Below are 27,754 nucleotides of genomic sequence, written 5' to 3' on the forward strand. Positions count from 1 at the left end.
TAAACCATGAGTCCTAATTACTTTTCCCAAGAAAAGGAAATTGTGATTTTGACGGTCTGTAAAAAAAAATAAACTTAGGCCATTTCTGATCAAGATAACCTTCACATTATTAAAAAATATATTCCCCATGTTAAGGTGGACTTACAGGGCTTGTGTCTCACTATTCTACAGGCTTAACAGGTGGCCTGGCTACACCCTGCGGGGAGGCATGTTTCTCTTACCCTTCACAGATTTTCTTGACTCTGTTTTTCAGCTGATCGCCTTGGAAGAAAATGATGAATACAGACTTGTGCACGTAGTCTCCCTAGGCCCCAAACCAAAAACCAAGAATTCAGACTTATAACCCAGAAACTTCTTAAGCATCTTTCTTTCTTGGTGACAAAGAAACAACTGGAATCCTTTAAGGGTCTGGCAACCATGCACTTTAACCATTATCTTCAATCCATGTCTTAAGCTCCACAAGAACATTTGCTCTATAAAGATTTACAAAAGATTTACAAAAATCTTTCCATACTTGTTTTTAAACTCAATGAGGAGCTTGACACAGATGCAAAGATGATTCTCTTCTTAGTAGAATTTAGCCCTATCTACCAATTCAACTATTCAAACTGAATAATTCTTATATTGCCTAAATGACTCAAGTACAGAGAAGAAGAAAGGAAGTCATTCCTGCCTGCTCGCATGCTCAGAAACTCCAGATAAAGGGGACTGAATAACTACAAGGACCTGAGCAGCTGGGGAGAAATGCTGATGCACAATCTCATGATTCATGCTGAATTAGACCTCAGGGGGCAGGGAGGAAGGCAATCTATCCAAAGACCAAGTGTATACCTGAAGCCTGAGGCAAAGGTTAGTAGGAAAGATCAGAAAAAGACTCTATAGTGGGTGTTAGCCAGGACTGTCTCTGGTGGCCTGTCTTTTCTCCAGTTCCTACAGAGCTTTTATATCAGGAAAACAAACAAAACTTTGGAGGATAAAGAGGGAAGAGGAGGGAAGGAGTAAGTAAGGCTCATGGGTCTTAAATTCCTAAGTTCTCCAGGAATTAACTGGAGCACATTCTTTGTGCAGCTGCTTTGTTAGAGACAGCCAGACCCTCCCTTTACTCCATTTGTTGATAAAAATAATGCTTCTGTTGCCCAGGAACCTGACTGAATATTCCTGAGAATAGCTCCACACGAGGTGTAATTGCTGATTGTGATGTTTCCATGACCCAAAGACAGTCTTCAGTAAGACTACAAAACTGATACTTTAGGAGACTCACCGTAACCTAAATGTCACCACCCTCCTACTCGGTCCCAAGGACATGATCCATTTACTTCTAGCTGAAGGACCCAGCTACTCTGAGAAGCCTCATAATTCAACCTCTCTTCTTAGGTTAAAAAAAAAAAAAGAATACTAATTTAAGACACCCAAAAGATAATTGAGAACATAATAACCAACTCCAGGCTTCTAAATAAGACTAATAGCAAAGTGAACTAAATTTCTTGCAGAACAGTTACTCATCTTTGCTTGTCATCTCTGAAAGGATTCACCATATACATGCAGATTTATGCTAAGAACTCTGTCCTGTTATGTCAAATGCCAAGATGTTAAGTTATTCCTGCTTTCCAAAGCACTGGGTAGGGAATATCATCCTATTTTGCACAACATAAATCTTGAAACTAAGTTCCTAAAATTCCCAACAAACAAGTAGACCAAAAACCATCAATTAAAGTTTCATCAACTTATGAAGATCACAGTTTAGGAAATCTCTCCTCCTTGTACACATGGATGTTACCAAACTTGGAACCAGATGTCTTGCTTTAATTTTCATTTAAGAGTTAATGTTCTTTTGGTCCCAGATAAGTACCAGAAAACACATCAAGCTGAAATAACTGGAGGGAATTCACTGGCAGCTCAGAGGTTAGGACTCGGCACTTTCACTGTTGTAGCCTGGGTTTGATCCCTGACACACATCACGTGTACACTGTATGTACACATACGATGGAGGTGAAGAGGAAAAGAGGAGTCCCTCAAATTCACAGATCCAGATGGAGTAAATGTAAGGGCTCCTCTTGGGAGGGTCAGGTTCAGGTGGCACATGCTATGTTGCTGCTCTGAGTTCCCTGTACCAGACCTACTCCACCAGACGCAATTCCCTTGTCTTACAGTCACAGGATCCTCCAGGGGGTTCTCGATTTCAGCCTGCCGCAGGAACACATTCCCCCGGCACACCCGCCAAAGCATGCGCTCAAAAGTTGGGATGCGCTCCCGGTTAATCACACCAGCCACGAAGCTGTGGGGAGAAGAGCCAGATTGGGAATGGTTCCATGCCACAGGATAGGAGGAAAATGAAGAGCAGGGGAGGGGAAAGACATCAGACAGGAGGCTGGGCATTGCTATACCAAAATAACTGCCAAAATCTGATTCCTGGACTCAGCAGAGGGTTGACAGAACGACTTAGGAACTGAACCCAAAGTAAGTCAGCAACAACTTGCAACAGGCTCAGAAGAGAGGGCATCCTGGAAGCCAGTGAATGCCCAGCCTGACTGCTCTTCTGAACAGCAAAAATGGACATGACTCCGCTGAGTACAGAGGGTTGAAGTGGTACTTACCCAAGTCTCAAGGGCGTGCCTCTTCCCATCTCGCTTGGCTCCAAGAGGGACGAGGACTCTTCCAACAGGTCTGGATCCGCCATCTGCTGATGATGCAATTCAGCCTGAATTCACAAATCAATTAATATCTAATGAAAATAGTTAGTGGCATGCAGGGAACGAGGAACCAGGAGATAAGTTCAGAAAATAAAGATGAAAAAAAGAAAACCGCCAAAAGAGAAGACATACCCACAAAAAGAAGACAAGAAGAACAGGGGAAGAAACAAAGAAAAGACAAGAGGTAAAGGAAGCAGAACTGCCCCAGTAAAGCATCTGGGGAAATGGTTTTAGAAATAAGGAATAAAGAAAAAAACGTTAAATGATAGTGACACCCGTATAAACCTGTGACTTGGTGGAAACCATTTTTTCTCTTATGTTTTCCTGAATAAGCCATGAAAGTACCAAAAATATTTTTGCATATGCATGGAAGCTGAAGTATTTCTTCCTTTTGAGCAAAAACAAGGCAGTTCAGCAGATACATTCAATATCAAATTTCCAGGCAGCTACAAATTAGAATTTTCCCTGTGTAACGATGTAAAAGATGGAGACTCTCTTTCCCAGGAAGAAAGCAAGGAGCTGTCACTGTCCTGAACAGGAGAAAGATAGAAGGGGTGTATCCAGACATCTAGGTTTTCCATGCCCTTAAAAAGTCAAAACATGGGGGCTTTCAGCACACCCACTATTTAAAAAAAAAAAAAAAGCTTCAAACCATGGGATTTAAAGGGTATTCTTTGTCCAAAAAGGTAAGAAACACAATAGTTGGGCAGGCATGGGCCTTCACTGCATCAATAAAGGGAAGGAAAAGTGAAAACATACCTGAATGTCCTAGTTTCTGACCAGGAATCCAGGTAAAAAGTTCATGTGGGCTTTACAGCTTAAGGATTCTTGAGAACATAGCTTAGGTCAACAATCTAAATCAAGTGAAGAAAAAGTAACAGATAATAAGCCAATTCAGAACATGTGGACTGTTGGATTGTTGAGATTTAAAATGATTTCCACCACGACAGTTTATACAATAAAATGGAGGAGGAGCGGGACCTTCTCAGATGCAGACCTACATTTCTCAGGCTTTCTCTACACAATACTTCTTGCCCCGTTTCCTCTCAGCCTCTCTCCACAATACGTCTCGCCTTGTTTCCTCTCACCGGGAAGGAGGAGCTGCCCTAAGAAACGACGGCTAACTGACCGCTCCACTGCCTCACCTCCCCAGCTTCAATATCCATGGCCTACCTGTTTGACCAAAGACTAGAAGTGAGCCAGAGGAATCTTCCTTTTCAAAAGCAGAACTAAATAAAAATGAAGTCAGGAGAATTTTTCTCATCATCTTCACTCTAAATTTCAATTTGATTCTACTCTTATCAATCCTGCTAGAAAAAAAAAAAGCCACAGGGGATCCCTTCTTGATAGTCACAGGACTATAAATGTAAAGTCACAGGGTGGGGGTGGGAAACTGAGTATAAACCAGATAAGTCTGAAAGTCTAAACAAGTGAAAGCAATTGTTCGGGAAGTAAATTCTAGAAGCAGGATCAACTCTCAAAGACCAAAAGAAAAAAGAAAAAAATTTCTTAAAAAAAAAAAATGAAGGATAGGCAGTGGGCACACCAGAAGTGCAGAGAAATACCACCATGAGATTTGGGAAACGTTCTGAACTGAACTAACTGAAGATGAGATAATGAGGGCACAGGTTACTACTTGTTCTCAAGTGCACAGTTCTTGTTTCTGCTTAAAATCAAATCCGCTGACTACAAACCACAGGCAACTTGCTTTGAGGATCCAGAGTAACTACAGCATTTCATCTTGCTCAGGATGTCCCTTAGCAAAAACCAGTGAAACTCACAAGCCTCCTGTCTACTCTACTGCATGGTTCACAATGCCTGGTTTAAGTAAACCATAAAGATAAAGCTCAGTGCAAATATGTGCTCTAAAGGGGAGAACTGATGGAAAAGCAAACAGTGCTCCTCTAAAGGAGGAGGCTCCATCTAGAATCTCTGGGAATACAAAAAAAAAAAAAAAGGCAGAATTAAAATCAAATACAAATTTACAATAATATTCTAATTAATAATTACACCATTTCAAACTTAAGAATCCTTCAAATGAAATAATTGTGCCTGATGAGAAACTGTCCAGAACCACTAACTGAGGGCCTTTAAAGCAATATCTAAAACCATGTCATGAAGTATCTCAGTCCTAATCTGGGTTCTCTCATAAAAGTACTGCCAAAGTTCTTCTACATTACCTGCTGTGCCCTCTGGTTTACCCGTTCCCCCAGTCAGAATACTAAAACCATGCCTTGAAAGAGGAAGTAGCACAACTTCAGTAGTTTATTTCTACTCTTCAGTATAAGCAGCACATCCAGTTCAAGCTACATGACCAAGAGCAAATACTTTTCTTTCCATTGACATGAGAAAGAAATTACATTTCATCACCCGAAGTATTCACGCAAGCCCCAAAGGAGATGGCAGATGGGAAAGAAAAGTAAAGAAAGCAGATGGATGGAAAACTCAGAAGGAAAGGAAGGCAGGGCTCTGCATGCCATTAACCATTACTTTTCCAGTCTTCTTTATGCTTTCATATGTTATGGTGCTTATGGTAAAAGATGCAGAGAAATCTCTCCAGCTCTTACAGTTCTTCATAAGCAAGAAGACTGAGAAAAGGATAATCATTAACAAGTCATTTAAAATGCTCTGGATAAGAAATGGCTAAGTTGAATTTGTAATCATCATAAATCATAAGATTATTCAATATGTGCTTACCTCTCCCCTTCTCCACACCTGGCCAATCATAACCCCTATGCCTGGAGAAGCAGCGAATCATTTTCTGATTTGGTCATTTTCTGCTAACTCATTATTGTAAATTACTGATCATATTCACCAAATTATATTCAAAAGAAGGGTTTAAAATAGGTAGTGTTTCAGGCCATTAGCAAACATTATAATCTCAGGCATGGAAGAAAGGCTCATGAAAAGTCTACATTTCTGAGACTCGAGGTCCCAAGTCTCCTGATCTTTTGCATAGTGTGAAGCGTGCACTCGCAGGTGCAGACATGCTTAACTCTGTGCGGCTCTGTCTTCTGTCCTGGCAGCGACCCTGAGGCTGCTGTCTGGCCTCAGCAGGGCAGGGGCTATTGAAAGGGACCTGGCTGAGGCTATGAGCTAATGGCGAGAGTGGACAAGATGCTGACTGTGCACTAGGAGGGAAAAGGAGGGCTTCCTGCCACTGGAAACAGAGGGACTGATGACGACAGCAGCAGAAGAGCCTCTCACAGCCAAGGCCTCATGCTCAAAAAAATGCTTTGCATGAGTAGGAGGGGGGAAACGATGCAAAATGGAGAGGGTGTGAAGGTCATGCCTGACTTCTCAAGATTGGCATTTCATGTTTACACCTATTAACCACAAAGAAAATTCCTAAACCCATAGTAACAATTTTAAAATCTTGTATCATCTTTCCAAGTGATTCTGCTTATTTTGTTTTTACTATTATTGTTTTGTGGTGTGTTTTTTTTTTTTTTTGTATTATAAAATGAAGAGTTAAAAAAAACTATTTTCCTTAAGGGAGTCCATTTGTCAGTCTTTTTTCAGAATTTCTCCCAGAATGAACTAGACTAGGAAGTCTATCCCAATCCTTAAAACTCAGGAGACTACGAAAAACATTCTCATATATCTAATCAATATCCCAGCAGTAAACTAAAGGGTCGGAGAAGGCAATGGCACCCTACTCCAGTACTCTTGCCTGGAAAATCCCATGGATGGAGGAGCCTGGTGGGCTGCAGTCCATGGGGTCGCTGAGGGTCAGACATGACTGAGCGACTTCACTTTCACTTTTCACTTTCATGCACTGGAGAAGGAAATGGCAACCCACTCCAGTGTTCTTGCCTGGAGAATCCCAGGGACGGGGGAGCCTGGTGGGCTGCCGTCTATGGGGTCACACAGAGTCGGACACGACTGAAGTGACTTAGCAGCAAACTAAAGGGTATATCAAAAGGGGGAAAAAAGGCAGGGAGAGGGTAAAAGAACTAAGTACCCAATAATGATAAAAGTAACTGAGCTTTGATCTTGAGGCCAGGTTTACTTTGGATCTGTGGGCAGCAGCTTGGACACGTATAAAAAGCAGGCCATCTGTGAGCCTAAGGAGTCACCATGTTCGTGGATGTTTCCAGACATGACTAAGTGATACAGCCCTTGAACACAGAGACCATGTCACCCAGCTGATGCCTCACAAACAGCAAGCGCTCTTCAAATGATCCAACAATAATAATGCTGTATTATTATTATTAAATATAATATTATTATTAAATAATAATAATGTTTAGGCAGTGAGTATACTGGAATTCCAGATTATTTGTTCATCAAAAACCACTTGACATAAGTGACCATGCCTATTGCAAAAGACCTGAAACACTTGGAAAGAGCTAATTACACTGTCCCACATCCTTTAATGTGATGATAGCGGGGACTGGTGAAAGAAGTTACAGTCAGGTTCAAAATTCTCAACTCAGCGAGCAAACTGAATATTCACACCCTCTCTCTCCTGATATGTAGCCTGATCCTGATTCTCAGGACCAGGCAATTTAACTCCTAGGAGCTTTTCCCCCTTTCCCTGGCTCCAGTAGATCTTGTTAATTAGCATGGTTTCTCTGAGTCAGATCTTCAGTTACTGAGGAATGTATCACGTCTTCAGCTGACTTTCTCCAGCCCCGTGTGGTTCTCACGCTAGCATGCTTCAGAATCACCTTGTGAAAATGATCGCTGGGCCCCACCCTCAGGGTTTCTGATTCAGTAAGTCTGGAGTGAGGACTGAGAACTGGCATTCTGACAAGTTCCCAGGTGAGGCTGATGTTGCTGGGTGGCAAACCCCTGGTCCAGGCTAGAGAACTAGGGAGAGTTATTTTTTCTTCAAAACATAGAAATTAAAAGTGAAACCAAGGACTTATCAGATACTAACTAAAGCAGGCCTTTTGTTTTTTTAAAAGCTTTGCTAATTTTTGTTGTTGAGCAAAGGAAATAAAGAACTTAATTGGGTGGTCTCCGTGGTGGTCCAGTGGTTAAGACTCTGGAGTGCTTCCAGTGCAGGAGGCATGGATTTGATCTTTGGTCGGGGAACATGCTGCAAGGCGTGGCTGAGATTTTTTTTTTTTAAAAAGAACTTATAGGAAGGCATGCTGAATAGTGACTGGGACAATCTATGAAATGTATGATGTTGCTAATCAGGTGGCAAAGACACCTATAAAATAGAAGAGCTACCCATATTTTAGGCCATCAGAAAAAGCATGTCCACACTGAAAGCTAAGACTCCTCCCCAGCTTTAATTGGGAGAAGGAAGCCTTTTGAGAGCCTTGTTCCAAATCCTTGTGGTAGGGTCACTTCAGCAAGCTGTCCCCTGGCAACTGAGTCACCTACATTTTTAACCCAGAAACTTATTAACATTTTCCCCCTACAAGGTACTGAAGTTGAGTTTAGAGGAAAATCCAGGAATTTCAAACAAGCATCCTACCAATTTTCCATACAACATAAAAAACAGCTCTCAAATTAAGTGTGCTTGCCATCTGGAGTACTTAAAAATATGCTCAAAGGTTGACAAGCAACCATAGAGGATACAAGCTAAAATTTAATGACAAAAGGTTTGGAGATTAAATTTTTGTTTCAATTTCATGTATAATTTTTTCCTGTTGCTTCAACTTCAAGCATATACTTACCTTCATATGTAAAATTTCATCTATGTTTACACAACTACTTTAGGATTCCTTTCCTCATCTTGAGATGAAAAACTGCTGAAAATGCAAAAATATACAAAACCATGGCTGGCTGTGTACTGCATGGAAAATGGAACAGAATCTGACATTTCTTCAACTAAAACAGGGTGCAGAAATGGTATTGTTCCCAAACTAGCAAATTAAAATAATTATTGGAATAAAAATATGGCCCATTAGTGCTGGTGTAGTATCAGCTGCTTCAATACTAAAAGAACAGTAGTCTGACCTCATCAAAAAACTGTTGAGTTTTGCGAAGTATAAATTTTAATTCAGTTAGTTCTAGGAAATTTCTCTTCAGAGCTTCCTGGTTTGTGTTGATTTCCTTCAGTTCATTTTCAATCTTCTCAAAATTAGCCTATAGAAAAACAAAACAAACAAAAAAACAACCAAACTATTAACTCACACTAAGCTCAAAATGCTTGCTCTAAAAGACAGATGAAATAATCCATCCCACAGAATGCTGGCCACGCTGAATGTTCAAAGGTATCTTCATATCTACCCAGCAATACATCTGGCCCTGTGTATTCTTTGGTTCCATATCCACAGATTGTTTAGTTAATCATAGTTATGGTTAGTTAACCATAGTTCAAAAATATTTGGGGAGGAACATTTTCCAGAAAGTTCCAAAAAGCAAAACTTGAATCTGTTGTTCAGTAGCAACTATTTTATCTGTGATCTACATTGTATTTACAATGATTAACATACCATTTACATTGTATTAGGTACTGTAAGAATCCAGAGAGGATTTAGAGTATATGGGAGGATGAGCATAGGTTATATGCAAATACTACAGCCATTTTATACAAGGGTTTTTTTTTTTTTTAATATACAAGGGTCTTGAACACCAGCAGATTTTGATATCGAGGGAAGGGCTGGAACCAATCTTCCCTGGTTACTGAGGGATGACTGTACTGTGTTTTTACCAGGGTGGTTTTCTTTATAAAGGTTTTTTTTTTGCTTAAAATAGCCCCTTTTTGTCTATAGATTCTGTTATACACTTGGTTAAATCCCTCAGGGGACTTTAGATAAAATAATGACTGAAAAGTCTATCGAGATTTTATGAGATTCAGTTTGAGATTATTAATAAATTACTAGATAAATTAACATTAATCCAATAAATTTTCAACAAGCCAATAAACATTAGTGGCATGTGACAGTATTGGAGATATTAATACCATAGTGATTTTTATACCATGAAAAAGGAAATTCATTTTAATCCCATCCACAAGAAACTTGCAATCAACAGAAAAGGACGGCAAGAATTATTCTACTTTCCATCTACTTAGGAAAGTAATTTCTGCCCTTAAATAGAAAGAAACTTATCTGGCTTCCTCAGAAGAATTATTTACCTCTAAGTCAATCATGTCCCGGGGGAAGGGCACCTCTGGGTTTTCACCAGTGTCCATAATTGGGATGTTAGCTTTCCTTATCTCTTTCTCAACAAATCCTAGAACGACAGAATCAAAACATTCATGTCTAGCTCCACATGTCTGGAACTACCAATATGTGAGGAAAAAAATAATAAGATCCCAAACCTAGCTAAGAAGAGCTTCATTCTAAGAAAGACATTTTTCATATAAAAGAAGCAGAACTTGTAAATCCTTTTTTCTTCACACTCCTCTTCCTCCTACCCCACATTCTCTAAAGCACAGTTCCTGCAAAGAGGTTTATCAGTCCACTACTGTCTTCTTTTCCTCTTCTGATCTTAACACTGGTTCTCATCTGTGTCAGCTCTCAACCCTGTATGATGGCTCTGGTCACAGATATTGGTGCAGAGGAGAGCTAAAGTAGAGTGTTACTCAGTAGAATATTTGACCCTCAGCACACTAGTGAGACAACTCCAACCAACAAGGGTTTCATTAAATTTGAAAATAGGTCAGCTCTGAGTTAAACAAAACAAGAAATAAAGCACAGAAAAGGCCCCAAAACACAGGAGAAAAGTGTGTTTTCAGGTGATAACTACTGACTTGTTTTTCAGCACAGAGACTAAATTCACCTAACTGAAAGTTGGCATCATACAGCAGCAAGATCTTGGGTTTTGGAGGCAGACAACCTGGATTCAAACACTGATCCCATCGTGGCCACTTATATTCTTGGGCACATCACTTAACCTCTCTGATCTTTAGCTTCCTCATTTACTTAAATAAGGAAACTGATACCCTTCTTGAAGGAATGCTGTGAGGAATGAACAAAATAAAGTGTATGAACACCCTAACTCTCAATAGTACCTCAATAAATGTTAGGTTCTTCCCGCATAAATAGACAATTTAAAGCTGGCTATGCTGCCATCTAAAATTGATGGTGTTCTAGGTCCTATCTCTCAGAATTCTACAGTGTAGCACTGACATAAAACTCTTCCCATAAAAGAAAAACAAAAAACAGTATTTTCAGCTTGCAGCCTTGTCATCTCAAAGTTTCTGTTAAGCACCACCGAGCCCAAATACCACATATCTACTTGTGCACAAGAAATTCATCTTCACATTAGACTGCAAGATTTGTCCTCTCTCCTTTTCCTTTCATAGTATTTTCTTCCTTTATGAAGAGGACTCTAAGACAAAGGGGTCACTAGAGGAACATCAGACAAGACCAAAATGCACATACGAAGCTTTCGGTCCATTTCTTCACATCTTCTAACTTCATTCACAAATTTCCTCTGGAAAACGTTCACATCTGGATTTAACTGCAAAATAAGAACAGAATACTAAATATTCAAATACTGTATCCATTTCCTCTCTTTCATAAGCAACAGATCCTGTGAAGTGAAAACCTAATTAATGTCAATGTGTCAGTTCAGTTCAGTTGCTCAGTCGTGTCCGACTCTTCACGACCCCATGGACCACAGCATGCTAGGCCTCCCTGTCCATCACCAACTCCCAAAGTCTACTCAAACTCATGTCTATTAAGTCGGTGGTGCCATCCAACCAACTCATCCTCTGTCATCCCCTTCTCCTCCTGCGTTCAATCTTTCCCAGGATCAGAGTCTTTTCAAATGAGTCAGCTCTTTGCATCAGGTGGCCAAAATATTGGATAATACAAGGCTATTAAAAACTTTCTACTGATCCACACAACCCACTTTAGGACCAGTCACACCAAGGAAACGTAAAAACCCTTCTCTCACTGCTGCAGGCTTATACTGGAATGGAGGCAAATATGACAAAACACAGTAGCACAACATGTTCATCTCAGGCCAAAAGGCTCAGTGAGCACAACCACCTCCCAAATATGGGCAATGGATATAATAGAAGCTTTGCCTGGTTTTCCTTCTCTCCTTCTTCTCAATCAGTAGAGAGAGAAAGCAAACTTCTCTCAGTTTTCTGCCCAGGGTCTTCACCTTCTAGGTAACAGGCTTGTTTATTCAATCATCCACCCATCACAAGTAATTTTCAAAACAATGCCACAAGATATTCTGGGAAACACAAACAAGAATAAAACAAATTCCTCCTCATTAAGAAGCTTGCAACCTAATAGGGAAGAAAGATGAATACAATCCATAAGATAGACTGTGATAAGTTTCATAAAAGTAATACAAATAAAGAACTAATAGTTACCCAACATTTCTGGAGCACCAAATATGCACCAGACACTATTAAGCACTGGTATGAATACAAAGAGTAAGATATGTCCCAGGTTTGAAGAGCTATCAGCCCTACAGAAGAGACAGACAGAAACCAATCAATACAACTTTTGTGAAAATATTATTAAAGAGTAAGCAAAATGTTGTTGGCAGTTTCCTATAAACATTCACCTACCTACCTCATGACTGAACATTCTACCACTAGGCACCTGCTTAAGGAGAATGAAAACATGTTCACAGAAACTTGTTCAAGAAAGTTTGTAAAGACTTCGCTGGCAGTCCAGTGATTAAGACGCCATGCTTCCACTGTAGCAAGGGGCATGGGTTCGATTCCTAGTCAGGGAACTCAGGTCCCACATGCTGTGCAGTATAGCCAAAGAAAAAAAGAATGTTTACAGCAGCTTTATTCACAATACCCCCAAACTAGCAGTGATCCAAATATCCATCAACAAGAGGCTGGATAAAAGCACTGTGCTATGTTCATATCATGGAATAAAAAAGAATCAACTACAGAAATATATAAAATGAGATTAAATCTCAAGAACATGAAGTTGAATGAGTGAAAGAAGTTGGACATAAGAGTCTGGGTAATAAAAAAAAAAAAGAGTCTGTACTGTATCATTCATTTACATGAAGTTCAAGAACAGGCAAAACTAATCTATGATGGTAGAAATCAAAACAGTGGTTACCTATGGTGGGTATGGACTGACCAGAAGTGGTCACGAGACAACCTTCTGGGCTGCTGGAAATATTCTGTATCTTGATTGGGGTGATGGTTATAAAGGTGTATACATTTACCAAAATCATCAACTTGTACTCCTAAGATCTATGCATTTCATTGAATATAAAAGTTTACCTCCATAAAAAAAAAAATGAGGGCAAAAAAAAAAGGGGGGGTGGGGAACAGACACACACAAGGAATAACTGATTCTATCTTGGGGGACAAAGAGAAAAAAATGCACAAAAGTAACACCTGAGCTGGCAATGAGGCAGAGTTCAATAAGCAGAAATAGAATGCAAGCAGAAAGACCATGACAAGTGACTCAGAGACATAAATCAATCATATTCTCAGAGAATGGGGGACATTTTCTACAGATGAAGATGAGGGAATGCAAGGAGCAGGATGTGGAAGATTTTGTCCTCTGGGCAATAATATGGAATCAAATGATCTGATTTTTACTTTTTTTTTTTTTTTAAAGATTTGCTGTTTTGAAGAATATTGTATGTGAAGAATGAACTGTAAGAGAGAGAAAGATTGGTAACAGAGAGACTAATAAGGAAATTATTGGTATTATGTACCACTCATCTCACATGCTAGTAAAGTAATGCTCAAAATTCTCCAAGCCAGGCTTCAGCAATACGTGAACTGTGAACTTCCTTATGTTCAAGCTGGTTTTAGAAAAGGCAGAGGAACCAGAGATCAAATTGCGAACATCCGCTGGATCATGGAAAAATCAAGAGAGTTCAAGAAAAACATCTATTTCTGCTTTACTGACTATGCAAAGCCTTTGACTGTGTGGATCACAATAAACTGTGGAAAATTCTGAAAGAGATGGGAATACCAGACCACCTGACCTGCCTCTTGAGAAATCTATATGCAGGTCAGGAAGCAACAGTTAGAACTGGACATGGAACAACAGACTGGTTCCAAATAGTAAATGGAGTACGTTAAGGCTGTATATTATCACCCTGCTTATTTAACTTATATGCAGAGTACATCATGAGGAGAAGGCAATGGCACCCGACCCCAGTACTCTTGCCTGGAAAATCCCATGGATGGAGGAGCCTGGGTAGGCTGCAATCCATGGGGTCGCTAAGAGTCAGACACGACTGAGTGACTTCACTTTCATGCATTGGAGGAGGAAATGGCAACCCACTCCAGTGTTCTTGCCTGGAGAATCCCATGGACAGAGGAGCCTGGTGGGCTGCCGTCTATGGGGTCCCACAGAGTCGGACACGACTGAAGCGACTTAGCAGCAGCAGCAGCAGCAAAGTACATCATGAGAAACGCTGGACTGGAAGAAACACAAGCTGGAATCAAGATTGCCGGGAGAAATCTCAATAACCTCAGATATGCAGATGACACCACCCTTATGGCAGAAAGTGAAGAGGAACTAAAAAGCCTCTTGATGACAGTGAAAGTGGAGAGGGAAAAAGTTGGCTTAAAGCTCAACATTCAGAAAACGAAGATCATGGCACCGGTCCCATCACTTCATGGGAAATAGATGGGGAAACAGTGGAAACAGTGTCAGACTTTATTTTTGGGGGCTCCAAAAATCACTGCAGATGGTGACTGCAGCCATGAAATTAAAAGACGTACTCCTTGGAAGGAAACTTATGACCAACCTAGATAGCATATTCAAAAGCAGAGACATTACTTTGCCAACAAAGGTCCGTCTAGTCAAGGCTATGGTTTTTCCTGTGGTCATGTATGGATGTGAGAGTTGGACTGTGAAGAAGGCTGAGCGCCGAAGAATTGATGCTTTTGAACTGTGGTGTTGGAGAAGACTCTTGAGAGTCCCTTAGACTGCAAGGAGATCCAACCAGTCCATTCTGAAGGAGATCAGCCCTGGGATTTCTTTGGAGGGAATGATGCTGAAGCTGAAACTCCAGTACTTTGGCCACCTCATGCAAAGAGTTGACTCATTGGAAAAGACTCTGATGCTGGGAGGCATTGGGGGCAGGAGGAGAAGGGGACGACAGAGGATGAGATGGCTGGATGGCATCACTGACTCGATGGATGTGAGTTTGAGTGAACTCCAGGAATTGGTGATGGACAGGGAGGCCTGGTGTGCTGCGATTCATGGGGTCGCAAAGAGTCAGACACGATTGAGCGACTGAACTGAACTGAATGTTAGATGGAATCTATGGTAAAAAGCATTGTTAGAGATTAAGAGAATCACTACATGATGATAATCAGAACAAGTCTCAGGAAAAGAACAATTCCAAACTCATGTGTCCCTAATAAAATGTTTATTTGGGTTTTGAGTTTGTTTTTTTTTCTCACTGAGCAGGCCGTCCCTTGACCTCTCATTCAGAAATTTCCATTTCAATAAACAAGACATTCTGAAGTGAAGGTAGCCACAAGACTCATAGTTAAATTTACTGGTTTCATAATCAGGAGTCAAGGTTCAACTGCAGCCACACCACAGCCTGTTTTGGTAAGGACTCCTGAAATATCTGGGCAAGGCGTCTCCAAAATATTTCAAACAAACACCAACAGAACTACAAGGAGATACTGACATACCTGTCCACATAGTGGGAAACTTAATATAATTTTAAAACCATTGATATATCAAGTTCACCAAATATAAGGGACGAAGAAAATCTGAACAACATCATCTTAATCTAACACACACACACACACACACACACATTTTCTATCACTGCATCCAATAGTTTTCTCTTTAAGAGCTCATTTATAGGGACTTCCCTGGTGGTCCAGTGGTTAAGAATCTGCTTTGAAATGCAGGGGACTCAGGTTCAACCTCCGGTCCGGGAACTTAAATCCCACATGCCTTGGGGCCCAAGCACAGTAGCAAAAGATCTTGTGTACAGCAACTAAGATCTGAGGCAGCCAAATAAATTTAAAAAATAATAAATTTTTTAAAAAGTTCATTTATAAAAGCTAATCACAAAATAGGTCATTCAGCAAGTCTCAGTATAGAACTGGTACCATAAAATGTTCTTTGATTACCATGCAATTAAGTCAAAAATCCATATAAAAAATACAACTTAACATATTTGGAAATTCTAAATATGGGTGGGTGCATGGCTTGCAGAATCTGAGTTTCCCAACTAGGGATCGAACCCAGGCCCCAGGTGGTGAGAGAGCAGAGTCTCAATCACTAGAATACCATGAAAGCCTCTGAAAATCTTAAAATAGAATGGGATGACAGTAAAAATGGTAAAGGTCAAACTCTGTTGGATGCAGTTAAAGCAGTATTTAAAAAGAACTTTACAGACTTAAAAACGAATAGGAAAGACTAAAAAAATAATGTGTTAATTATTAAAGAAGTTTTAAAAAAAAGGTAATAGGACATAGAAAATAACAAAGAGCAGAAATGGATGAAAGTTCCAGAACAAAACAAAGTCCAGAGAAGACTCCCCCAATCAAAAGCTGAATTTTTCTTTTCTTCCTCTTAATCATTTTGTTATCATTTTTTCCTAAAAGCGGGTTATATGAAAAGACAAAATGGACCAAATTTTTTATTAGACTAAGAGATGGCATAAATAAACATGAGAATTTAAAAAGTCCACTACAGATAGAAATTTCAAGTTAAAACATACCCATCTAAAAACACCAGGCCTAGAAGGTTTAAAGATAGGCTCTTTCAAAGACTAAAAATGCCCAAAGCTTAGAAAAAGTATTCCAATAAGGAAAAAAATGAAAGGGAACACTCCTCAACTAATAAGTGAGATTGGCCAATATAATCTTAATACAAAAATAAGAACAGTTTCAGAATGGACAATTACAGGTCAATATCACTTGTAAATATAAATGAAAAAATCCTAATAAAATTATTAGGACACTAAACCATAAAATTCTTTTGAAGTACACCTCATGACCAAGTTTCTCAGGCTTGCAAGGATAATTTTATGCTTTTTAAAAAAGTCTGTACAAATGGCCTGTAAACTGGCTTAAAACTGAAAGTGAAGTCGCTCAGTTGTGTCCAACTCTTTGTGACCCCATGGACTGTAGTCTACCAGGCTCCTCAGTCCATGGAATTTTCCAGGCAAGAGTACTGGGGTGGATTGCCATTTCCTTCTCCAGGGGATCTTCCCAACCCAGGGATCGAACTGGGGTCTCCTGCATTGCAGGCAGACGCTTTACCATCTGAGCCACCAGGGAAGACAAACTGGCTTAAAATTCAACAATAAAAATACTAAGATCAGCCATGGGTATACCTATGGCTAATTCATGTTGATATATGGCAGAAACTAACACAATATTGTAAAACAATTATCCTCCAATTAAAAATAAACAACTAAGATCATGGCACCCAGTCCCATCACTTTATGGCAAATAGAAGGGGAAAAAGTTGAAGCCATGACAGATTTTATTTTCCTGGGCTCCCAATTCACTGCAGGCAGAAGATGCTTGCTCCTTGGAAGGGAAGTTATGACAAGTGTAGACAGCATATTAAAAAGCAAAGATATCACTCTGCTGACAAGGCCCATATAGTCAAAGATATGGTTTTTCCAGTAGTCACGTATGGATGTGAGAGTTGGACCATTAAGAAAGCTGAACGTCAAAGAATTGATGCTTTTGAACTGTGGGGCTGGAGAAGACTCTTGAGAGTCCCTTGGACTGCAAGGAGATCCAACCAGTCAATCCTAAAGGAAATCAACCCTGAATATTCATGGAAAGGACTGATGCTGAAGCTGAAGCTCCAATAATTTGGCCACCTGAAGTGAAAAGCTGCTGCTAAGTCGCTTCAGTTGTGTCCAACTCTGTGTGACCCCATAGATGGCAGCCCACCAGACTCCTCTGTCCCTGGGATTCTCCAGGCAAGAATATTGGAGTGCATTGCCATTTCCTTCTCCCGATGTGAAAAGCTAACTCACCGGAAAAGATCCTGATGCTGGGAAAGATTGAAGGCAAAAGGAGAAGGGGGTGGTAGATGATGAGATGGTTAAATAGCATCACTGACTCAATGGATATGAATTTAAGCAAACTGTAGGGGAGCCTGGTGTGCTATAGTCCATGGGGTCGCAAAGAGTTGGACATGACTTAGCAAGTGAACAACAACAAGAAGCATGTGAAGAAAGTTCCACATCATTTGCCACCAGGAAATGCAAATCAAAACCACTGTGAGATACAACTTCACATCCATTAGGATGGCTATAATAAATATATGTGTGTGTGTGTATATATATATATACATATATATATATTTTTTTTAATAACAAGTGTTGGTGAAGATATGAAGGAACTGGAACTCTCATATATTGCTGGTAGGAATGTAAAGTGGTATGGCTGCTGTGGAAAGCAGTGTAGAGGTTCTTCAAAGTGTTAGAATTACCAATGACCCAGCAACTACCGGTATATACTCTTAAGTATATACCCAAAATATACCCCTAAGTATCTACCCAAAAGAAGTGAAAATGGGTACTTAAACCTACTTGTACATAAATGTTTATACAGCAATGTTATTCACAACAACCAAGAAGTGAAAACAACTCAAATATGTTCATCAACTAATGAATGAATAAGCAAAAGGTGGTATATACATACAATGGAAAATATTCAGCCATAAAAGGAGTGAAGTACTGATACTTCTACTTCTTAGGTTGCTGTGAGGAAGGCCTGCAATAATAATGCAAAATGTTCAACATGGCATCTGTTCGAAAAATGTTAAGTTGTCATTATGATCCTAAGTGTTGGACATAAGGGCCTGAAGAACAGACTAGGAGTATGTCAAAGAGAAAAAAATGAATGAGGGCAGAGAAGCCACAGAAGACTTTGAACAAGTCAAGCAATGAAACATGTCTTAATTGTCTCTCTAAAACCCAGGGCAATATCTTTTGTACAGAAGATAAGTAAAAATTACTTATACTAAAACCACTCATTTTAATATGCTGCATATGTTCATAGTTAAAAAAAGATACAAAAAAGAAAGAAAAGAACAGATACAAGCTACAATATAGTTGAACTTTTATAGTAAGTGAAAGAAGCCAGACACAAAAGACCACATATTATATGATTCCACTCACATGAAATGTCAGAGGCAAACCCACAGAAACAGCAATGAAGACTGGTGGTTGCCAAGGGCTGGAGGTAGAAACACAAGCTGGAATCAAGATTGCCGGGAGAAATCTCAATAACCTCAGATATGCAGATGACACCACCCTTATGGCAGAAAGTGAAGAGGAACTAAAAAGCCTCTTGATGACAGTGAAAGTGGAGAGGGAAAAAGTTGGCTTAAAGCTCAACATTCAGAAAACGAAGATCATGGCACCGGTCCCATCACTTCATGGGAAATAGATGGGGAAACAGTGGAAACAGTGTCAGACTTTATTTTTGGGGGCTCCAAAAATCACTGCAGATGGTGACTGCAGCCATGAAATTAAAAGACGTACTCCTTGGAAGGAAACTTATGACCAACCTAGATAGCATATTCAAAAGCAGAGACATTACTTTGCCAACAAAGGTCCGTCTAGTCAAGGCTATGGTTTTTCCTGTGGTCATGTATGGCTGTGAGAGTTGGACTGTGAAGAAGGCTGAGCGCCGAAGAATTGATGCTTTTGAACTGTGGTGTTGGAGAAGACTCTTGAGAGTCCCTTGGACTGCAAGGAGATCCAACCAGTCCATTCTGAAGATCAGCCCTGGGATTTCTTTGGAAGGAATGATGCTAAAGCTGAAACTCCAGTACTCTGGCCACCTCATGCGAAGAGTTGACTCATTGGAAAAGACTGATGCTGGGAGGCATTGGGGGCAGGAGGAGAAGGGGACGACAGAGGATGAGATGGCTGGATGGCATCACTGACTCGATGGACGTGAGTCTGAGTGAACTCCAGGAATTGGTGATGGACAGGGAGGCCTGGTGTGCTGCGATTCATGGGGTCGCAAAGAGTCAGACACGACTGAGCAACTGAACTGAACTGAACTGAACTGAAGGGCTGGAGGTGGGGCGTGGGGTTGGGAGGAAATGCAGAGGGACTCTTAATGGGTACAGGGTTTCTTCTTGAAAGTGTCCAAGATTGAGTATGGTGATGGTTGTACAATTCTGTGACTACAATAAAAATCACTGAACTGTACACTTGAAATGGACAAATTGTATGGTATATGGATTGTATTTCAGTAAAGCTGTTACAAAAAATTAGTAGGGAAAAAAGTGCCTATGTAATTCACCAAATTAACAGATTTAAAGGAGAAAAAAAATTTTTTTTAATGGTAATCTCAATAAACAAAAGGCATTCAGTAAAATTCCACAACCATTTGTGACAACTTCAGAAAAACCAGAAATGGAAAGGAATCTGCATAATCTAATAGAATTTTCTCCCCAAATTAAGAATACATATCCTATTTAAACTATAAAAAATCTAAAAGATTACCCTTGAAGTTAGGAGCAAGACAAGCATACTATGTGATAGACACAAGGCATTCTGCTCTATTTCCTTATTAACAAAATTCCCAATTTTGTTCAGGGCAGTAGCAGATCAGTTGGAAAAAAAAAACAACAACCACATTTCCCAAACTCCCTTGCAGCTAGATTACACTGTAATTTTGGCCAATGAATAATTAGCAAAGTCTGATAAGGATTTCTGGGAAAATTGTTTTCCTCCATATGTAAGTACTTCCCCTTCCTCCTTGCACTTCCTTCTTCCTGCCTAGAACATGGATGAAATGCTGTGAGTGTGGTGATCATCTGTAAAGACAAAAGCCAAGTGCTCAAGGATATTCAAACAAATACAAAGTGATCTTAGGACGCTGATGACAGTGGGAAGCTGGGCTTCATGTTACATGAGAAAAGTATACCCCTATCATTCGGGTTTTTAGTTACATACAGCTGAACACAATCCTAACTATTATCAGCTTGGTCTTATATTTTATCAACATGTTACTGAAGGTAAAATTAGAAAGAAAGAAAGAAAAAGGGTTTGAAGGAGACAGCTCACTCTGACAGTGCAGTAAAAAAAAGACTATCAACTGCAGCAAAATATTAACAGCTAATGAATCTACACCAGAATATTCAGGCTTGAAATTTTTCAAGATAAAAATTTTGGAAAAAAAGAAAATACTAATAACAAAAAAAGAAAAGTAAACTTTACATATATGACAAACTATATCATCAACAGAGGGAAAAGACAAGCCACAGCCTAGAAGTTACCAGTAGAGGATTAGAAAAAGATTAGCTTCCAGAGTACAAGAACTTTAAAAAAAAATCCTACAAGTCAGTGAGCAAGCAAACTCAACAGAAAAATAGGCAGATAATATGGACAGACATTCATGGAAAATGAAACTCATTATGTTCAATAAACAATAAGATACTAAATTACTAGTCTAAAAGGTACAAAATAAAACAATAAGATACCACTGCATAACCATCACATGGGCAAATTTCTTTCTGAGCACAGAGGTGTTGGCACAATTGTGGAACAAAAGGAACTCTTCGGCCAGCGATGGGAGCATGAATAGGTACATTCACCGTGAAGTATGGACTCTGACTACATCTAACAGGGACACACACGATGTTCAGCAATGCCCCTCCTGGTTATAATCCCTGGAGCAGCAGCAGGTCCATGAGAGCAATACCATTTTCATGTAACACTAAGACATTATTTGCCCTTTTCATTCTCATCCTTTCATGAGTCTGCAGTGAAATTTCCCAGAGGCTCATAAGATACGTCACGGCAGACTGCAGAAACAAGAATCAGGCTGTCTTCTACTAATTCAGACACTAAAAGATTTTCAAAAGTGTAAAAGCCATACCCTTCTTCTCAAAATTATTTTTCTTTGTTTTGGAAAAGAGTTATTTTTCATAAAAAAGTTATGGTAACATGTAGTGGGCTTATTATAATTTTAAAATGATTTAATAAATAAATACTTCAAACATTTCTCAGTTTTAATTTCCAGTACAATAATATCAATAAATGTAACTCACATAAAAACCCTCTAGGGTCCTCAATAGTTTTTTAAGAATGTAAAGAGGTCCTCAGACCAAAAAGTTTGAGAACCACTGCTCTGAAGAAACTATCACATATGTATACCATGATATATACATAATATATACAGAGAAGAAACTATCACATATGTATACCACAATATATATATAATATATATATGAATCTTCACTCTACCACTCTAGAGCAAACAACTGCAATCAACCAAAATGTTCATCAGAAGGAAAAAATGCTAAACTGTATACTCTTATAATAACTATACAGCAATTTAACCTATACAGGTTGATACTACCTGTATCAACATGGTTAACTCTTACAATGTTAAATTTTAAAACGACTTGCTGAAGGATATATACAATATGAAACCATGTACATAGTTTTAAAACATACAAAATTATACTATATATTATTATTTAGTGATACATACATACACACACAGCAAAAATGGGGGAAAAACACAAAGGAATGACAAAAACAAAGATCACTGTAGAAATCACCTTTGTAGGGGAGGAGAGAGAAATGAATGGCACGGAAGAAAGCTACACAGGCATTTTTCAATTATTTGTGAGTAGTTCTCTTAATTAGATAATAGAATCATAGTTACAGGCATAACTCATTTTGCTGTATTTCACACTACTGCGCTTTGCAGATACTGTATTGTTTTACAAATTGAAGGTCTGTGGCATCCTTGCATCGAGGAAGGTTGGTTGATCAGTGCCATTTTTCAATAGCATTTGCTCACTTTCTGTCTCTGTCACATTTTGGTAATTTTCCCAGCATTTCAAACTTTTTCATTATTCTATCCGTTATGGTGATCAGTAATCTTCTGAATGCAAAAAGATTACTTGTTGAAGGCTCAGATGATGGTTAGCATTTTCTAGCAACAAAGTATTTTTAAATTAATGTATGTACTTCTTTTTAGACATAATGCTATTGCACACTTAACAGACTTTAGTGTAATCTACAGTCTACGGTATAAACATAACTTTTTCTTTTGGCCATGCCACTCAGCTTGCAGGATCTTAATCTTCCAACCAAAGACTGAACATATGCCCTCAGCAGTGAAAGTGAGGAGTCCTAAGCACTAGATTATCAGGGAATTCCCAACATAACTTTTAAATGTACTGGGAAACCAAAACATTTGTGTAACTCAATTTATTGAGATACTTTATTGTAGTGGTCTGGAACTAAAATAAATATTCACTTTATTAATCCCTATTAATTTTTTTTATGATTGACATAAAAGTTAAGAACATTGAATACACACAATGGTGTTAGGTAGGGAGACACCATAGGATGAAATAAAGGATTACAAATTAAGGATGAGTTAGGTTTGATTTAGCCTTCAAGTCTAAAAAACTGGAAGAATATTGATGCATTAGCTGAGTTAGGAGAACATTTGAAGAGAGGTAATATAAGAGGGTTCAAAGGGAAAAAGGAATGAAACCTTGTCAGTGGATTATATTTGTGCAATTTCAGCTCAGACTGAGAATTTCCAGAAAGCTTGCCAATTCCAGGAAGTCAAAACTGATTAATTCCACCGCTTTCTGACCATTCCTCTTTCATCTATCCATTCATTTCAACAAATATTGATTATCTTATATGTGGGCACTAAGGATGTAACAGTGAATGTCCCTATCTTCCTCGTGCTAAGATCACTGCACAAGAGACATTCTTTAATCAGTCACTCATACCGATAACAGAAAATCAGGACTCTGACGAATGCTATAAACAAGAGGTACATGGAGCTTTGAGATTGCATTAACAAGGAACTGTTAACTGCCCCCTCCTTTCAGCACTGTAGATTTGCCTTCCTGATCAGATTGTAAGCCTCATAGTATACTTTTTTTTTAATACTTAGATTGTCCACTTTCTTTTGCTATCTCCGCCAAAGTGCCTAGCTTCAAAACAGTGAGTATTCAGTATACCCTTATGCACTATATATCTGTAACTGGATGCTTCAGATTTTGTAATAAATACATCCTATTGTACACAGAGCTATGACACTTTTTAAAAATACCCTACTATGGGTGTTAAGGAGCCCAAAAGTGAAGTTCGAGCCTTGAACTTTTGAAGGCTGAGGATGGAGGCTGTCCTCCACCTGCATTTCAAGCAATTATGCTGAGAATGCTTCAGATTATCCTCCACAGGGTAGGCTAGTAAAAATGTGGAAGGATCAGCACAAATCACTTTCACCTGTGCAAAGACAACTTGAAATGTACACTCTTCTAGTAGTAAGCCAGTACTATAATGTTATTTTTGCAAATAAAAAGCAAAACATCTGTCACGAGGCAATTGGCCATAACAAGAAAAATAAAGTTCAGTGGTAATCAAGAAGCGGTGCCATAACTACTTACATCACGAAACTGAACCTTTCCAAGTTCACCTAATTCACTGACACAACAATAAGCAGCTTCTGACTGTAGAAAAAGCTGGGCCAGTGTCATCTCTTCACTCCGGAAAAGCTCCCCCATGGTGGCAGAAAGGACCGGTCAGCTGAGTACCGGGATTTCTCTGCAACCTAAAACAAAAAGAGAAAATTACATGAACTTGGAACTACCAAGAGGACTGAAAGCAAACACCCCAGGAGGCCTCTTCCACATTGTATTTCATTTCTCCCACTCCATGCTGACAGATCTTTATTAACTGTTTTGACAGCTTAGAAAGACAGAAAGAAGAAATAGCAAAGGCTGTTACTGAATCCTCTTATGAAGAATGCCTGATGAACAGTCACTTCCTTTGCAGTCAACATCAGGATCAAATGACAATAATGTGGGACATCTCAATACATAAGAATGTATTCAGATTAAAAACAGGAACTGGGAATCTGAAACAGTTCTTTAAATACCCTGGACATGGGACAGTGACATTCACAGAGATCTTTTTTTGTTTTTGCCTGTGTCAGGAAACAATCAGAAGAGACTTCAATTACCCTCTCAAAAAGGATGTCTCTGTTGAGATTAGTTTTCTATCCTCTACTGCCAATTTCTAACAGCCAAAGTCCCAGCACTGCCCTCAAGGTACAGCTACCTTAAAGGATTTACCTTTTCAAACCCCTCACAAAACACCATTTTCTCCCCAAAGAATCTAAACACATAAGTGTTAACTTCTACATACACACACACAGAAACAGCTTACACATTATGCCCAACCTCAAGTCAAACATGAAATGACAAAGCAATTTTATCGTCAGAGAATAAGCTTTCAACCACCGCAGCTTTCTGTTTTTTATCCCCACCTTCAAGATTAACTACCTTCTTCCATCTGTTAAAGCCTCTCATGAATGAGCCAGTAAAGATATCCTTCTGGGGCGGTCTTAGCGTTACCGGGTAGGAAAGACAATTGGCGCTATCAGTGGTCCTGAAACTGTAATTATTTATTCTCAGTCTGCTACTGTTAAGGCACGGACTGTACAGTATCTAAACTCAACAAAATGCACCTTATTTCTGGTATCATGAGGGCATTCCTAATGATAGGCAAAACTGGCATCAAAGGAAGAGCTATTTCTCCGGAAGCCTGGGAGACATTTTGAGAAATCTGAATGACAAAACCTTTGTGCATTTGGCATTCAAGGTAGCAAAACAACACATTTAGATAGAAGAAAGAATTTCTCAAGAGATTATGTAGCTTGACTTTGAGACTGCCTACACCTGACTCATCCAAAACAGCTGTTAACAGTCCCCACTCCACCTCCCAACACGAATAGATTCCACAACCTCTAAGCACATAAAATTATGCCAGATCAGCATAGTTCAGAGGCTGCCGATAATGACAACCTCCAATGAGTTGCCTCCCTGTTTCTGCTCTTTAATGATTACAAGTCTCCCTAGAACATCTCTGTCCCACTGGAGCCAAATCGAAAAATAAAAAGGCCATAGCGATCCGGGGGTGTTGGGAGGGTCACAAAGCAAAATAGGAAGAAACAGTAATCCTGCACAAGAGGAGTCCAAATAAAGAGCTCCCGAGCCCTCCTGCCTCACAACTGCCATCCAGCCCTCGCCTCCCTTAACGAGGTATTCAAGTTCACCTGCCTCATTTCCTGTCTATCCAGCGAGAAGCAGGAATTCTCCGGGCCCAGGCACACCTACCTCCTGGAATGGGGAATAAAGGGGAGAACCCTCAAATGGGAGTCCCTCTAAGAAGACCGCCAATTATTCTGCCTTCCCAATAACCTTCAGTTTTTCCACCTTCCACGTAAATGGGAGAAGGGATCGGGGCCTCAAAAAGAGAGTGAACCTCCTGTTCCTCTGCCTACAGGAGGGGTACCCGAGGAGGGGTGAACCCCCATTTCCTCTCAGACTTGAAACCCCTGCTAATTCCTTTGACAACCGAGGGGGCCGTCAGAAGGGCTTGTTTTGCCCCTCAAAGGCCGCTCCCGGCCGCGCTGTACCCACAGCCCCCGCTCACCTCCAGTTGGGGGCCGCCGCCAAGGCAGCTGCGGCAAACCAAACCCGCAGCCTCCGCAGCTCCTGGCAGCCGCACCTCGACGTGCTTGCGTCCGCAAAGCCCCACCTCCGCGCCGCCGCCGGCCACCGCCCCCACGATGACCTCATTGCCATTAGCCAATGGGGTGCGGCCTCAGCCGGAGGCCGCATTGCGGAGTCGCGGGGGCGTGGGCGAAACCCTGCGTGCTGACGCCATCTTGTTCCCTCAGCCGCGGCTGCGGGCCGGGGAAGGCCGTCTGCGGCGCAGGTGCTGGCGGCCTTAAGTCACTGAGCTGTTCAGAGTTCTGTGTTCCCTAAGAAGTTTCCTTGAAGCCAGGCTGTCTGCTTTTTTTATTTTCATATCCAAGGAATTAATTCACAACTTTTTCCTCTTGTAGGGAAATAGCATGAAGGGGAGAAATCATTATGAAATAAGTTGCGAGCTGCAGGGAAGCTTTAAAGGGCTTCCAGCCAGTCTCCTCTGTACGCACACACACCTTTTCCCCTTGTTTTACAGAAGAGAAAATTTGATTCCTAGAGTGGGGAGAGACTTGCTAAAGGTGCTAGATCCTATGGTCTAGGCTTGAGCAGGGGGCTCTTTAGTTTAAGTACGGAGAAACCTCTCTTTGTAAAGGTAATTGTTTCAGTCCCTCCAGCAACTATCCAAGGTCTGTTTTTCTCCAATTAACAGTGGGAGAAACCTTATTAGGCCATGTGTTGTGAAAGTTAATTTTGAATCTTGTTTGCATACTTGTGCTCCCACTTGATCGCTTAAAGGTTTTCTCTTCCTCAAAATCTGTAGAAGAATAACCTAAGTTTTTAAAACCGTGTTAAGTGATGCCTACCCATTATTTATTTAAAAAAAAAAACAAAAAAAACACCATTATCAACGATTGATGTCGGTTCCCTTTTCTTGCCGTACTTGTAAGGAAGAGTTGGGATCCCAAATCGTTTGTCAAAACCAGAACTGTATCAGGAAAAACTCAGAAAACCGGTTATTCATACTTCGTGGGTGGTGGACCATATTAAGATTCAAATTTAATGACGGATTGACGTCTACCTGGCAAAACATCATCAATCTTGCTTTACCAGCCTAAAGGAAATAAGGGCAAAAACGGACACTTAATTTGCATTTTTCCATGTCACAGTGTGAATGAAGATAGGATTTCATTTCGATTTTGTTGAGAAGTAGCACCTTGGAGAGCCCCAGAACCTCATTTTCCTTGTGAGCTTAGTTCTCCCTAGCTCTCTCACCTTAACCGGAAAGGCGGATAAGGACCCACATTTGAATGCCTGCCAAGTTTTACAAAACTACTACACAATGACTGTTATTTCCTTCCTTTGAGACTTAAAAAAAAATTTTTTTTAAACCTCAGGGTCAGCTGTTTGCTAACCACAAATTTTCATTCTCTTACCTTTAAGACAGCCTTTCATCTGGTCTCATCTCAGTTCTCTTGAATTCTCTTTTCTCATGGCTTTCTTGAAAGTTTATTCTCTCAGAGCTCCTTTTCCGTTTCATTTCCTGCCATCAGTCTGTCTCCAGTGTTCTGTTTCTTTTCCCTACCTGCTCTCTTCCTTAGAAGTCTTGCCTAATGTCCGGCTTAAATGTCTATATATAGGACTCATACCTATTTTTCCCTCCACCTCCTTCCTCCAAGGCTCTCACTGAATAAAAACTGTCTCTTCCTCTGAGATCCTTAATCCTGCTAATGGCATCGTTATTTTCCTAGTTACCAGAACTCCAAG

General features: G+C 40.0%; 1 protein-coding gene across 9 annotated transcripts in view; it reads right to left on the minus strand.

The window, feature by feature from the left end:
• Nucleotides 1–27,541, minus strand: part of ATP6V0A1 (ATPase H+ transporting V0 subunit a1) — a 56,890-nt gene extending 29,349 nt beyond the window's left edge. For 2 of the 9 annotated variants that reach the window (XM_055575843.1, XM_055575841.1), the window contains exons 1-8: nt 25,992–26,147; nt 23,942–24,105; nt 10,985–11,063; nt 9,733–9,830; nt 8,610–8,738; nt 2,595–2,677; nt 2,149–2,275; nt 222–304 (exon numbers count right to left, since the gene is read on the minus strand). In XM_055575843.1, coding sequence (XP_055431818.1) covers nt 222–304; nt 2,149–2,275; nt 2,595–2,677; nt 8,610–8,738; nt 9,733–9,830; nt 10,985–11,063; nt 23,942–24,058 — 716 coding nt within the window. In that variant the 5' untranslated portion in view covers nt 24,059–24,105; nt 25,992–26,147. Of the gene's footprint in view, nt 1–221; nt 305–2,148; nt 2,276–2,594; nt 2,699–3,449; nt 3,500–8,609; nt 8,739–9,732; nt 9,831–10,984; nt 11,064–23,941; nt 24,106–25,615; nt 25,918–25,991; nt 26,150–27,423 lie in introns of those variants that run through there. The other 7 variants (XM_055575842.1, XM_055575837.1, XM_055575839.1 and 4 more) reach the window with 6 other exon arrangements.
• Between the last annotated feature and the right edge of the window lie 213 nt (nt 27,542–27,754).

The sequence above is a fragment of the Bubalus kerabau genome, chromosome 4, assembly GCF_029407905.1.
Source record: "Bubalus kerabau isolate K-KA32 ecotype Philippines breed swamp buffalo chromosome 4, PCC_UOA_SB_1v2, whole genome shotgun sequence".
Classification (NCBI taxonomy): domain Eukaryota; kingdom Metazoa; phylum Chordata; class Mammalia; order Artiodactyla; family Bovidae; genus Bubalus; species Bubalus kerabau.